General features: G+C 38.9%; 1 protein-coding gene across 3 annotated transcripts in view; it reads left to right on the top strand.

Annotated features, from left to right (window-relative positions):
- Positions 1 to 16,123, top strand: part of LOC119741035 (rRNA N6-adenosine-methyltransferase ZCCHC4-like) — a 53,429-nt gene that overhangs the window by 28,917 nt on the left and 8,389 nt on the right. For 2 of the 3 annotated variants that reach the window (XM_038216629.1, XM_038216628.1), the window contains exon 10: positions 7,874 to 8,017. The exons of the other annotated variant lie outside the window; for it this stretch is intronic. In XM_038216629.1, coding sequence (XP_038072557.1) covers positions 7,874 to 8,017 — 144 coding nt within the window. The remainder of the gene's footprint in view (positions 1 to 7,873; positions 8,018 to 16,123) is intronic. 3 annotated transcript variants of the gene reach the window in all.

Below are 16,123 nucleotides of genomic sequence, written 5' to 3'. Positions count from 1 at the left end.
AGGCCCGTTCTAGACGCCGTGCTATTGCAGCGCCGAACGTAATTGAAATGAGTGCGGCCATAGGTCGTCTGCAGCACGGTAGTTGCTTTACACGACGAATTAGATAATGCAAAGTTAATGCATCTGGAATAACTGGCCAGGTCAAGCAGTTCAAAATATATCGATCAAGATATATTTGCACCAATTTCACTCGCCATGATGCGGACGCAAGAGGGTGTGTGAGCATGCGAATTCCTAAAATGTTTGCCCCAACTTCAAATTGAATTGAGTTCTGCACGGCAATGGCTCGGCGTTTAGAACATAGTACCGTGCATGTCGTTCGGAACGACGATAGCGCGGCAGCCCTGTCGCCCTTAAGGGCGTTGCCGTGCCGAACTCAATTTGCCGAATCAAATGGTTCTAAACGCCGTGTTGTAGCCATGCCGAATTAAAAAAAAAAAACCAAAAAAAAACCCCAAGTGCGAGTGCACAATAAGCTCTGACAGTCTTGCATGGAATCTATCAAAGGGATCCCTGCCAGAGCTTTAAAAATGCCACGCCCAAAAATGCGACGCCGATGACACATATGGAACACCATACTTTAGTTTTATACTTAGATGTATAGCGATTTCTGATCATGAAATACTACGTGACTACATTACTGCACATATTTTGCCTCCATTTACAAACTTTTCATAAACATCTTTCCACGATCTTTGAGGTGTGTTTTATGTTAATTCACCAACAATGAGTGCACAAGAGGTCCACTCAATGGTATCCCTGTGGATCAAAAGCACACGCCTTAAAGATGTCTGCAATGCAAACGTTTTATAAGTTTATTAATTCATTCTTATAAAATCACAAATCAACCCCCGCAAAGTGGAAGATTTAAGTTGACGATGTTTTGAAACGGTGATCTGAATATTTTTTCATTTCATTTCAGAAACATTTATTTCCACATGAATAAGCACCCTTGAAAACAAAACAAATGTTACTTGAAAACTACTAAGTGGAGGCATTACACAAAAAGCCGAAGCTTATAAACGGAATGCCTTAAACACACACAAAAAATATATATATATATATATATATAAACAATACTGAAAAGGGAAGACTAAATTCAAAAGACAAAACACATCAAAACAAAACAATGAAACAGAAACAGACAAACAAACGGAGTGGACATAAACTTAATAAACTTTACAGACGGACATACGAAACATACTAGTGATACAACGACACAGTTTTATAGCCTCAAAATTCATGTTTTAGCCTCAAAATTCATGTTTTAGCCTCAAAATTCAGATCTGGTACACGGTACCTTGTGGAGACATGGGTATTATAGGGAACAAAAGATTGTATACGTCTCCACAGGGCAATTTCTATAGGTGAAGTACGTCTCCACAAGGTTATCACGAAATAGACGTATGGATTTTACTCAAAAACTAGGAATTTCGAAGGTGTGTTGATCTCGCAAATGGAAGTATTTTATGTCAGGGATATTAAGTCCGAGTTTCAGCCCAGGAAATTAATTATGGTTAGAAGAGGAGCATTTTGAAACTGGATTTTCAAACTCAAATTCTTTAGTACACGAGAACAAAGATATGACTTCATAAGGATACAAATTCCAGTATTCGTAGATACTGAATTACAGAAACAGAAGACATCGGATGGCTGGCTTTGGCTGCCGAATGCTGGAGGGCTTTATCAGTGATGTGTACAACGTCTTAAGACACGGCAGGTACTTTTCAAAAACGCAACACGTGTTTCCTTTCTTAGACTTATTATGATGTCCTGAAAATGTAACATGTATATGTGGTATATCCCTGCTTTTTCGCAGTGTTGACTCGAGTCTCTGCCTCGGACTGGAGTCCGACTCAAGTCGCTATTATTTTATTTGAAACTTGACTTGACGTGGACAAAAATGAATTGCGACTTGAATAAATTTGACTTGCTGACATTAACACGTTTGTTGAAATGAACAAAAAACTTTCGGGCTCACGCAAAAATCGGTTGAACAGAAAGGACCCGATGTATACATGCCAGGCGTCCTGATCTGATACACCGTACCCTCTGGAGATGTGTGTACAATAGGGGGAAAAAAGGATTGTGCACGTCTCCTCAGGGCAATTTCTGTAGATGAATACGTCTCCGCAAGGTTTTCACGAAATATATAAATGGACTTCACTCAAAAACTAGGAATTTCCAAGCTATGTTGATCCGTCGCAAATGGAAGAGTTTTAGAAAAGGGATATTAAGTCCAAATTTCAGTCAAAGAAATGAATTCTTGTTAAAATAAGAGCATTTTTAAACTACACTTTCAAACTGGAAAACTTTAGTACACGAGAACAAAGGAATGTCTCCACAAGGATACACATTTCAGTGAGGCTGGGTGGCTACAGTTGTGTTATAAGGCACCAAATTGCCATGTTGCACATTACTAATCAGTGTAGAGAAGCATGGAGGATGGATTTTAAAACGACTGGAAAACGACTGCTATATCGTCATGCCGTGATACAGAATCTATTGATGCGTAGCAAGAATTCTTCAGACGAAAACGCTTGGCAAATGATGTCAAAAGAATGTCCTTCAAAACATCAACGTTGAATTTGGTTTCTAGATATTAAATCACATTTCAGACTTTTTAAAATGTAAATAAGGTGTTTGAGAGAGCAACGTTGTGAAATTGTATTTTTTAAATGCTCCCTACACGAAGCACAGTTAATAAACTCCATTGCATACACGTATACGTACACCCATTCCCGTCTCTACTGCTACCCGGTATGTTCAGATGGACTTAAAATATTGACTTGTGACTTGACTTGGAAAATATTGACTTGCGACTTGACTTGACTCGGAAATTATTGACTTGCGATTTTACTTGACTTGTGAAAAAAATGACTGGGTTACACCTTGAGAAATTAGATTTCTCAAGGTGTAACCAAGTCAGTAAGTAATTTAAATGTTTTTAATCAGATAAAATTGAGATTTCAAATCGGACATCGCCCAAGAAACCGGCCCATATTTAGTTAATAATTTCGACGTAGTTAGGAGGGCTACGCTCCTTAATCCTACACAGCATTAGCTTAATTTCAAGAAATCGTTAAGAACGCAGAATGTAATTGCAGCGTTTCCGTACAAATACACAGTTCAAGTTCTTCTACGGAGTGTGCGAAAAAAAGGCAACTTTCAGAAACTCAGAATTAAACTGTTTAATTTTTTTTAAATGAAATTATATATTACATTACAGCCTGACTATATCTCAATCCACTCCTTTCAACCCTATTCCATTTGGGTCCCTAGATCCAGAAATACAATCAATTAAGTGAAAGGGAATAAATGTCAGTCTCTCACCTGTGATGTCACGAACTTCAATGCCTATTCCATGCTTAACCCAGATTCAGCTTGTCCAGGTGAGAGTAGCCAAAGTAGAATATACATCCTTTCACTTAAATTTCTGTATTTCTGGATCTAGGGGCCCAAACGGAATGGGGTAAAAAGGAGTGGATTGATTAATTGAAGAAAAACATTGAACAGTTTGAATTATTTGTTTTCTGAATGTTGCCCTTTTTTTGCACACTTTGTATACATGGAATTTGTTTAAAACGCATGAATTTCATTTGATGGCCTTTGTCAGCCGATCAAAGACATACAGTCTGTAATGGCAGTACATGTATAAAACAATAACTTTTTTTTATGGGAATTGAACATTTTATGATGACAGATGTTTAATTTTGTTATTGAAAAAGAAAATAGAAAGATGGAAGCAATAAAATTCATTACATGATCTCATGTCTTCTGTCTAGCTTCAAAGCCACATCATATTCCTGTCAAAAATATATATCTTGGATTTAAAAAAAAAATGTGTCGCTAGCAAAAGCACAAGACGTGAGCTTATATAAGGAACATTATCTTCAACGCAGTGGACACGAGGATTACGCAGCATATAGCCTCCAGTTATACTCCACGAGGATGTTCTTTGGAGGTATTTTCTACAAGGTTCATACCAATCTGCCTGTCTCTTTTCATGCTCTTGACCAAAATAGACTAGCCAAACTCTCTATTAGATATTGTGGAGTAATTATCGAGTTATTAGTTTTCCGCATGGCTAGCCAAATATAGACCAAGCGACTCATTCTATTAATATTTCAACCTATACCGGTCTTTCATCTCTTGGTATAAGCAAACATCTAGTTTCTTTAGACGTTTTTGTGTCAGTCGTAATAATGTGAGTGTGCATTGTGTCACGGCGGAAACCAGTTCGACGTTGATAACACATTTATTTATCTAATGTTTTCTTAAACGGTGCAGTTATTTTCAAAGAGAATGAGTGGTGAGACACGGCCCGATATTGAAGACCTGTAAAATGGGTCAGCGTGATAAAAAAAATCACTGATACATTAATTTACTTCGCTCAAATTTCATTTTAAAATGTTCAGAAGTGCATTTCAAAAATCGAGAGTATTTAACATTCAGAAAATCGATAGCAGTTTTAAAAACAAACGAAAAAATCCTAACATTAATGTTCATGTAAACCAAAGAATTTAATATAAAATTATCATTTAAAATGAGTAAAATTATCACAAAAAAATCACAGCTTCCATGTATGATTGGTCGGTGAGAAAGGAGAGTTTATTGCACCATTTAATTGTATTATTTCATTTAACTATTTTGACAGCGTCGGCAAAACCTGTTCAACTTCAGACGAATTTGAAGCGCCGTGGTTGCCGTTGCATCTCAAAATTGCGCTTGAATTGGCAGATAACGTGAACGTGGAATCAGCATAATGTTTTAATGCATATTCACAAATACCTCAGACAGTTTAGCTATTCCTATTGGTCGAGAGCCCGTCACGTGGCCGGTCTTAAACGGATGATAAAGACATGGCTAGCTGGTCTTAAACACTTTTCCAGTGTCACAATAAAATGTGGACTCCTAAAAATCCAGTGCCTCTTATCGTTTCATTGGTTGAACGTTCACAATCCTCACGTAGGCATGCGCAACACTACCAGGGAGTCAGAATTTTATAGTTCTAAATTCAAAACGCAACGCGCCAGGTGCGTTCTGCGCGACATCGCGCAGAACATGATACGCGCGCGTCAATCTCCATAAAAGGGTTGTTTACATCTTACTCGCCAGCTGAACACTCCATTATTTTGCAAGAGGGATGTTTCGAAAAGCATAAAGTGAATTTGTTGAACAAAATCGGGATGTTTTGAACGAATTATATGATTTTTTCTTACCGAAAAGGTATTTATGAATGGGAGTAAATATGTGCTCCGTCGGTATTTATCACTCTGTTTAAGACCACTTAGAGTCTGGGTGCTGATAATTACCCGAGCCGGAGGCGAGGGTAATTATCAGCACCCAGACTCTAAGTGGTCTTAAACAGAGTGATAAAAACCTCCAGAGCACACATTTATTCCCTTAATATAGCATGTGCTAGGCTTTTTGCTGGCCTCTAGTTCGACAGGCTCTGTCGAAGACCGGTACGGCTTCAAATGTTGCACTTTTCAAAACGCTTGAAATTACACACGGGTCTGTGGGAAGAGGCTGCAGCGGCTACCATTGACACCTGTGTAATTTCAAGCCGTATAGCCAAGTAATTCAGAAACTGCCTTAGTTCAATTTTCAATGACCCGGTTCCGGATTCGACCCATTTCATACCAGGGACTGGTTTACAGTGCGCACGCGCTCGATGATCTAAGTTTGATGTCGAACAAAAAAGCGTCATAAGAATGAAACCCGTCTTTAATTGCGGTCAGTCTTACCAACTTGTGTCAGTGTTGTGTCAGTTTCTTTGGTAACGGTGTTTTGGTGATCTTAACTTGATATCAGTGTTTTGGTCGTCTAATCTCATGACCAAAAGCACACATTGTGGGTCATTCTATAGGATTAGGATAATATATTTATTGGCAATATTTTACATAGCTTAATATACACATACAGAAATTAACAGATGCAAAATACCACAATCAATGATCCCAAGCTAAAACAAAAAGTAACAAGCAGATCAAAAAAAAAGAGATTGCGTTAAAAACTACCGGTTGTTTTCAGGATACATTTTTTTTTAAGTGCAATTATCTTAGAAACTCATTTAACGAAGCTGCTGATAAAAAGCTACTGATTAAAAAGGTACAATGGGATATGAGAATTTTCAGACCTATCTGTGCGGGTTTTGATTACATATACACATATTGTACATATAATTATAACAGCTTAAAATTCACACACACAAATTAACAGATACAAAATACCACAAACAATGATCCCAAGCAAAACATAAGGAAACAAGCAGATCTACAAAGTAGATTGCATTAAAAAAGGGTTGTTTTTCAGGGGGAAAAACACCTAAAATTAACTGCAATTATCTTTTAAAAATTCATTCGACGAAGCTACTGATGAAAAAGCTACTGATTAAATAGGCACCATGGGATAAGAGAATTTTTAAACCTATAAATTTGGGATCTACATCTATGATTTTGTAATTCTGAATGCACTCCTTAATGCATTCTTCCTGCAAGAGTGATTGTGTGAAGAAAACAAGCCCCCCACCCCCCCCCCCAAAAAAAGAAGAACAAATTTGAAGTCATTTTTAGTGACACTTCAATGGCACTTGAATTATCCCTATGGTGAACCTCGATTTCCCTATACTTTGTTCTTTGTTCCTATTGAAATCTCAACCCCCTAGTGTTTCAGTTGTGACGTACTGATATTTCTAAAGGCTGACCTGCTGGGTTCCATTTCCCTTCTTGTTGCCACGTGTTCTCCTTACCCCACGAGGCTATAGAATGTATTTTAAAAACATGATTGTGCGCGCCGTCCCGACATTCATTGTATCCACTCTTCTCGCTCAGTTTCAACGATCAATAATATGTACGAATGTCATGGGACAGGATGTAAATCCTTTGTCAATTGCATGCAAGTCTAAGAAACACCCCGTGAGGGATTTTCAGTTCCATGTTAAAAAGACCGCAGCTTTAATGTCTTAGAAGGTCCGATCACCAACTTGCGCCTAAAGCGTTCGATTATTGCATTGAAGCTTTACAGCAAGATATTACATTTTGTATCCCTTTGTATCTTCCATTTTACTAAAAAAAAAAAATAAGTCAAAACTTCTTTCCAAAACGACAGGACAGAGCTGAGAAGTCATCCTAGCGTAAGTTGTTATGCGAACAACATTACTGATTAAGAATATAATATATGGAAGTCAACTTGGCACAACTATACCTGCACAATTAAACAATATGTGGGTTTACCTAAAAAAGGTAATCTCAGAATCACGCTATATGAATACAGGGGGCAAGGTAATCCTAACATCACGCATCACCGTGTTAAAATTGTGGACTTGGACAACATCAGTGTGCTTGCATCTGAAAGTGTGGTTGATTTGCTAATTGTACTGCAGTAAGGAAAACAAAGCACCATTGATGTCAAAAGAGCAGGTAAAACCATTTGTTATCCAAGTTGGACTGACTAAGAGTGAGCTGGCAAAACAATGCGAATACGGATGTGTGCGCCTCCCTTTCTAGTCTTGGTTCAAGACTGCATTTGTTTGTATTCCCCGTATAAAGCCTGTCCGTGACAAGTGAGGTCGCTATCAAAAAGATGAATCAAATCCTGTCTTGGCAATATTGGCAGCGCTACCCAGGACATTCCGAGCATACCTCACGCGCGCTGTATTCAAGCTAATGCATGCGCATGAGGTATGCTCGGAATGTCCTGGGTAGCGCTGCCAATATTGCCAAGACTGGATTTGTTTCATCCTATTGATAGAGATCTCAACCTCTGCGGCAACTTCACCGGTTTATCACGGGACTGGCTGCGAAATAGGGGAATACAAATTCAAATCCAAAGACCAAGACTACTCCCTTTTTGACTCATCACTCCACAGTGACAGTGCATTGTTTGGACAGCCTTCTCACTGCTCGGAATCAGCCCAACTTGGAGAAACGGGTTTTACCCTTGTGTTTTGAAATCAATGGTGCTTCATTATCCGTGACTGCACGGGTGCAAGTGAGGTATCAATGGAAAGCAGGTACATGTATGCTCCTTTTCAAATGCAACCACATCGGTGGTGTTTAATAGTTCACAATTTGAAGTAAATAAACCATTATTTTGGTGTTAGATTACAATAATAGTATAGTGACGTAAGTCCCCCAATTGCCTGATTGCAGGCTTTTTCCCCAGTTGTAAATTTATGTATATTGGCACCATACATTATGTATATACTTTTCCTTTACACATCTAAGTTAAGACAAAAAAAATTCAGAACCAGGCCACGTACATCTCCGATAGCAATAATATTACTCAATATTATAAAGGTATTACCAATTTAACAATAAATCTAATAAATAAGTATACCTCAGTAATTGCTACAGCTTTTAACTCCGCACTACTGGATTTTTTTGTGCGCTATATTCAAAAATTCAGTCTCATGGACCTTGTTCAAATGTCATATTTCGATTGTCGCTTGTCTGCATGCAAAGGGATAAATTGTTGGTTGTGTTTGGATAACTCCCGCCCAGGCATGTAGGCTCTTACTAATGCGGTAAGGCCGTCCAGACGTAGATCCTTCACGATCACGATTTCTTTTTATTGTTTTGTTTGAGGTATAGGGCAAGGACGCTCAATCCACCAGTTGACGCAAGCATGCAGTCGGATTTTCCGTATATGCTCGTCTTTTAATACTGGCAAACAAAATTAATGTACGTAGGGAAACACCTGCTTTTCGTGTTCTCGTGTTGTTGTCTTGTTTTCTTGAAAAATCGGGTCATCCAGATTGAGTTTATCAGTAAAACAACTTGAGTAACATTTTATTTCCACTCTGAGGTGTATTAATGAAAATAGTGATGAAAGAAGAATGGAAAAAAAGTATGAAATACTATGCTAAGTTTTTTTTTACCTAGAAAAGAAATAGTTCAAATTCTAATAATGGTTTCATGATCTGATGGCCTGATGAACAGGGATAGTGATTGTGAAACGCTTATAGAGACCTTTGGTATAAAGAGCTATATAAAAATAATAAGCACCACAATATTATAATTAGTATTAATACTAATTAAAACAAACTGTTTGCAAATGCACATGCCGTTGGTGACTGTTTAGGTATGATTACGAATGGTTGGAAAAGATATATTGTACTTTTTAGAGGAGTTGCCGCAAACGTAACCAAGGTATGCCACCTCAAAATGAATATTCATTACATGCAAATGAGCTTTCACGTCGATGCCGTTTTTAGGGGGGAAACGGTTGTCTGCGGTAAAGAAAAACCTAAAAAACCCGAAGTTCAATTCTTATAAAGCACCCTCTCATACCTATACCTAAAATGGTTCGATCAGTGACAAATACGGACCGTTGCTGTCGTACTTCCAAGAAGTGGAAATGTACTCACACTCCTGAGGACGGACAGAGCACACTGTCCGAAACGTCCAGTTATACACTCAACAAACCGGTTCTTTTCAGAACCACACTTCTTCCAAGAAGAGATTTCTTTCCACATGGTGATTCCCGAAAACTTCCTCTATTTGATTTCATCCGCCCTGCCCTGCAAAGCTTCAAGTCATATATATAGAAATGTACTCTTCAGGCTGAGACTGAGGACAAGACAATTAGGGTGAAATTAATTCAGTCGAATAAATTGTGTTTTTTTGTCCTTCCCCCATCTTTTGTAATTACACACATATTATTTTGTCCACTCGAAATCGTCGTATCCCTCTTTTCAGAGGTCGTTAGATTGAATGCAAACCGGCGCGTCCTACTGCTTGGTTTGTTTTTAGGCTGATTTTTTCCCCCACAATGTTTAGCCTACCAAGGTCTGTCTGAAGTGCGGATGAGCGTAATTGTCAATTGTTTCTTCGTTTATCCAGTGTTGTCCTGCTTTGTTCTCGAGTACAAACGTCATTGTTGCTATGGAAATTCCAAATTAAAGAATCATGACATTTTTATGATATTTGAGCTTCGGATTAGAATATGCATAAGGCTTTCGTTGTGGGGCGCAAGGGCTTCGTCCCTGTGAAAAACAAACTCGATTTCATCAGCAACTCTATCTGATCATTCTGGCCATTTTTGCGTCTTTAAGGACAACGACCATTATGAATGCTATTTATTTGGCATCAAACATAATGAATATAAGACCGCTGAGGCACAATGGTATTTATTATTCCTGGCACCAAGGTAAAGCCTAGGAGTTAATTATCTGAACTGGTGAATTTGATATTGCAGTTGTGTTTTTTCTGTCTCGTATTTATGTTTTTCTTATAGTTGCCTGTTTTGATTCATTCGCCCACCGGACTACTCGGTAGCTTTGCTTGCACTACAAAGGGAGTGAAATTTGACCGGAAAACAGTGTCAGAGTCAGGCGTAATAGACGTCAGACTCGCGGGCGTCAGCTCGGGTCAGCTTGGTGCGAGTGAAAACAAAAAATCAGTCCAAACAAAAAAACCATTGTAGTCGGTATTAATTATTGAAAATTATACAGCGAATGGAAATCTAGACAAAAAGCTAAACGAATTCAGAATGTCCTCATCATGCTTCCAGCGGTGACCTTCGGCAAAAATTATATTTGCCTCAAAATGGTAAAGAAACTTGCGGGTCACTGTCATTGGTAAAGAAAACGAAAACGTAACAGGTCCGAAGCAAATGTGAATTTAACTTACAGTTAACAAGTAGAAACTGCCGGAAATTAGGGGGACTAAAACGCGGAACCTTATGAATCTGAAGCACTCTGCAGTGATGTGTGCATTGAAACCTTGACGTGGAGAGTGTCCATTTTCGTATCATGACCTCTCCCCCTTCCTGTTTCGAAAATTAATGTCGCACGGCCGAAAATAAAATCATGATTGCATTTTCTGACTGTTCCGTAATTAGTCATCGCGTGCGCTATACTTATTGATGTCATCACAAGGACCTTTCACACTTCAAATTGTCCGTGTTTGGCCCCGGTGGTCAATGACAATGACCCGAAAACCTCTTTCGTCCAAAAATGCGATTTCAAGAATAGTCGTCACAATCGTCTTCAAACATCAGCAGCGATAAAACCTCAGCTTAAAAGTTAAAAATATTCAACAAAATCCCTTTTGAAGGCTCGTCTTTAAAAAAAAATGGATTTTATAAATCATGTTGTTTGCCTATAACCAGGGTTGTTAATAAAGATATTGTGTACCACAGTTGTTGACAGTTGTTGAAACAGTCGGTTTCTTTATTGTTCCAAACAGTCAGAATACACAATCAATTGCTTTTTTTTTACGAAACAGGTTTTGGGTCATTGCAGTGGATTGAGCAATTTCAGTAATTTTATCGTCTAAAAGTAGCTTATGAAATTGGCTTTCAAACCATTATTATTTTGGTGTTGCATATTTTTTTAAATATGAAATATCGTTTTGGGGGGTTTGGGTTCCGCTTTTTTTCCTGACCCTGTACACACAACAACGATTGGCCGGTCTTGTTGCCGGCAATATAGCCTAGACTGGTCGCGAAAACCACGGCTTGGCGAAATTCGTGTCGGAATTCTTGCTCCAAAACAACACAACTAGACGGCTTGCAGAAGTGTTCTTGCCTTTTACATGCACTGTACATATTAATTATGGGGGATGTTTGGGGGGGGGCAATCACACCATCCGTTCAAATTAACGTAAAATGCTTGAACAACACGTCGTCGGAATTTTGTCATTTTTTCTACTTTTATTTTCTTCTAAGTTTTGACCACAAAGGTATCGGGCCGTTATCGGCGAGCAGGCCCCTACCCGGTTTTAATCCAGACGCAACTACTCCTCCACACTACTATTCCCTTAAGATAGTAAGAACAGAGAGAGATGAACACGAAGCCAGGGAGCTTGACTTCTCTCCGCGTATGAAGAAGAAAAAAACACTTTAAACTTGACCTTTGAACAAAAGTCCATCTCAACTATTCAGCGTCCGGTTAGACAGTAACTGACAGGAAGAAATGATCTGACGGAGCTGTCATGGACGAATATGTGCAATGATTTGAGCTTGTATAAAGTGCACTGTCGATTTTTGATCTTTTAACCAAAACTAAGCGTCCCGTTTGACATGTCTGCGCCTATAATTTAGTTACTCAGCAATCGGAATAAAATTTGAGTAATTTAGCCTGTCATGCCATGGACGAATGTTACATATTTCTATCGCGTATATGCCCTTGTGTTTTTAATCTCTGAACGACACAAGTTTCCTTACACGGGAGCCCCTTCAAGCGAAGTAGTGGACATGTAAATGCCAGAACGAATATGTAGAATTGGTTTTTCGTATCTTTGAACCAAACCCAAGGGCGGATCCAGGGGGGGGGGGGGCCCAAAGGGGGCCATGCCCCCCCCCCAAAAAAACGAAACCAATTTTTTTTTTTTGTATGTGACATCGCAATAAAGGCAGGCAATGAGTACACCACCATCTTTTCCTCAAAAAACATTGGTTAAAGTGGTCAGAAATTGCCTCAGATCGCACCACAGAGCATCTAGAATCCAACAAATTTTCGGGGCCCTTAAGCGGGCCCCGAACCCCACGCCGTAATTTTTTTGACAAACTTTTTGGGGGGACCAAATTTTTTTTGGCTCCCTCCAAAATTGTGTTCTGGATCCGCCCTTGACCAAACCAGGTTCCTTTCATATAGTTGACCTGTCATCACAAAACGAGCTTAAAGTCGGACTTTGTAAGGATCGAGATATGTATTTAGGCCTATTTGGATTCTGCAGCTTTCCAATGGTATTTAACGTTTATAGGTACTGAGTACAGTAACGGAAGTAAAGACGTACAACTTACTTGAAGTTGTAAAACTGATTCTCGAGAAAATAGCATTGAAAAATCCTGCAGTGGTGTTACAGTGAACGAACATCAACACATAATAAAACGGGATGGAATAGGTTTTAGAGATGTTTGACAGAACAAACGAAATGGAGAAATGCTTCACCTGGAAACAAAATTTCACTTCCCATATTGGCTTTTCCTCACTGTACTAGTGTCAAATGGTAATTTCCCGACTTTAAGCTCATTTATTAGGAGTCCCTTTCCATATTATTTGGTGCCTAAACCTAATTCCCAACGTTTTACGCCCACTGCAGAGTCCTGCATTCAGTCAATTAAATCAATTAGTAACTGAATTCAATGTATAAATTTGAGGAGTAGTTCAGTCATCAATTCAGCAATAATGTTTACCTAATATTAGCAATATATAAATGAACTTGATGAACTTGTTTAACTGTATGATTTTGAACATTTTCCTAAATTATCAATATGTAATCGGTAACTTTTTTCTGTACTAAGTATTTAAATATTTGTGTATATCCTTTGTGATAGTTGCATGTATTACTATCTAGCCGTGTAGTACAATGTACCAACCGGTTATTGTGTGACGGTGGCGGATCTTGGTTGGGGGTGTAATTGCGAGGGGTCTACCCCCCCCCCCCCACGGCCTCGATTTTTTTTCCAAACGACACACGAATGTGGTGTACACTATGGCGTTTTGGACTTAATGGTAATATACCTGCGTACGTATCATATAAGTATCGTATAGGGCGCTCAAACACCATGTATATGGATCACAGTCATATAAACGTTTATATGTCTGTGATATGGATGTAGTTTGGGAAAAGAGAATTCCCCCCCCCCCCACAAAAAAATAGGAAAACCATGCCGAAAAAAGTAGCACATTAACTTCCCCTGCAGGAGGTCGTGGGTTCGAGTCCCACCCGAGTGATTTTTTCCAACTTTCACTCGGGAGGTAACACACCGAGTATACAGTGTTTATACGTCGGTGAAGGGCAAAACCTAATTTGACATAACAAAATAACAATGGCGTCACACTATTGCTATCGCTCAGTCATGCATGTACATTAAAGCATTTTAAGAAACAGCTTTCGTCGAGCTGCCACAGACTGTGGCCTTGTGGATAGTGGAGTGAACTATAAAACGCAAGATCTGTGGTTCGAGCCCATGCCCGTCTTCATCAAATATTTTTGGTTTTTTTGTTGGTTGGGATAGGTTTGAAGGGAAAACACTACGAGAACTTAAGTGTCTTCCATCCACACAGCTTGATAAATATTTTAGGGTGTGTGATGTGATTAGTTAAAACACGATGTATGCTGCAGAAAAAAAATCGCCACCCGATAATGGAAATAATGAACTGTAATTATTGGTTTTTCTTTCAAAGAACACAATATGTTTGAGGTGAATGGCCGCACTTATTGTTCTTCAAAATGATTGCATCCAGAATCTGATGCATTTTACAAGTCCGATACCTTTAAATAATGCATCCGGGCAAGGCGAAACAAGAACGTGGCATATTTCCGTTTGGGCCTATTCTGGGACCAAAACTAGAAAAACAGAAATAAGAGGTGAATGACCGCATGCAGTTAAGGTTCTTAAAAAAATAACTGTATGCAGAATCTAATCCAAGTTATTAGTCAATTCAAATGCCTAGGAAATGCAGCCCAACTCACTGCTCTGGCACTCAGAACCACAAATGTGTCAATTTCTATTTGGGTCTATCCTAGGGCCGAAACCGAAAAACAGAAGTAATACCCTCTTCGTGTATATCTCTGCTATGAAGAGAATGCTAGTAATTTGAGTATTCTCGTATTCTGACTTCGTCGATAAGCTCTTTAAAAAAATCTATCTGCCATGACATCTGCACTCTCTGATCCCTTGATCTTTTTCATGCAAACGGTCAAGCCGATGCGACGTAGCTGTCGTTGTTTTTCCTTCCAGCGGTCTTCCGTGTACCAGCAGTTTAGAATTTCAGATGGAGATTTTGAGTCGTCCTTTACTGCCTGGAGTGCTCTGTGTGCATTGGAGTCGTCGTCAATGTACTATAGCAAGACAGTTTCGTGTTGTACAAGCAAACACATCACGCAGAAGCGTGGTGATAATTCGTTATTGCGTTGTGCTTTCTGTATCTCAACGACCTTCACTCGAAAGTTTGAACGCGTGCCATTGAGCTGGCGTTTAATACACTGGCGTTTGAATTGTCAAATGAACGTTCTATTCCTGGCGTTTCATCAAAGCGTTTGAATTGCTAAGTAAACGTTCTAGTGACATGGCGTTATATTTATTTATACATTTATCGTTTTATTTTACCAGGGTAGCCCCATCAGTTATCTAAGAACTGTTTTCCCTGGGGGCCCTGGATTAAAAAATTTAAAACAATACAAATTACAGGACATTAAAAACTAGTTAGTTATTAAAAAATACATTCATGGATTTTAAAATTAATATTAGAAGATACTGTACATATACCAAGTGAAAATTACATATTACAAGCAAAGATTTGAATTCCATTTACAGATTGATAAAAAAGAGAAACGTATATGTATGCGAAGTAAGTCCCCATAAAACGATAAAATGAGAGACACTTGGTTTAAAAATAAGACCTTAATTCATAGAAAACAGAACCACCTTTAGTAGAACAAAAACACTTACATTACTTCAAAAGTAGTTATTTCAACTGAGATGCCCAGTATAGACGTTTAAAAGTGGACGGATCTTTGGCCATCTTGGTGTCAGTTTTCAATTCGTTCCATGCTTTTGTCGCAGTGAAACTGAATGCATGTTTGCCTGTGCCAGTGCGTGGTCGAGGTAGGCGGACATTCTGCCCATCAGAGTGTCTTGCGTGATAGGTGTGGATCTGTTTAACCAGTGTGAATTGATTAGCTAGATAGGTTGGAGCAGTGCCATTCATTACCTTGTACATTAATGTGCTCAGGTGGTATACTTCCATTTTGAGTCACAGGGGTCCGTTTGAGTCACAGGGGTCCGAAAGACTTCAGATGAAGTCAAACGGTCTACGCAGTACAATTCTGCCCATCTGTTTATGTTGTTTAACGAGAATATCCTTTGTGTAATCAGTACACCCTGGGATCCGTTTCATCAAAGCGTTTGAATTGCTAAACGAGCGTGTTATTGACAACGCGTTTCTTTAAAGTGTTTGACGTGTTTTAGGAAACCTTTCCGTGCTTGGCAAAGTGTTATTGATAATCTCCGTCTCGTCCTCTTCGCCCATAAGGGAATATGTTATTGGCAACGGGTCCATCTTTACGTGAAACTTTAATCTGACACTCTTACAACGAAAACAAAAAGCCACTTCTTCAGAACTGACAATATCCCTTTATCTGCCCCTATGGAAAACACGTTTTTG

Source organism: Patiria miniata, unplaced genomic scaffold (assembly GCF_015706575.1).
Source record: "Patiria miniata isolate m_02_andy unplaced genomic scaffold, ASM1570657v1 HiC_scaffold_5, whole genome shotgun sequence".
Taxonomy (NCBI): domain Eukaryota; kingdom Metazoa; phylum Echinodermata; class Asteroidea; order Valvatida; family Asterinidae; genus Patiria; species Patiria miniata.
Note: the sequence above shows the minus strand (reverse complement) of the source record. Positions and strands in the feature narration are given on the sequence as shown.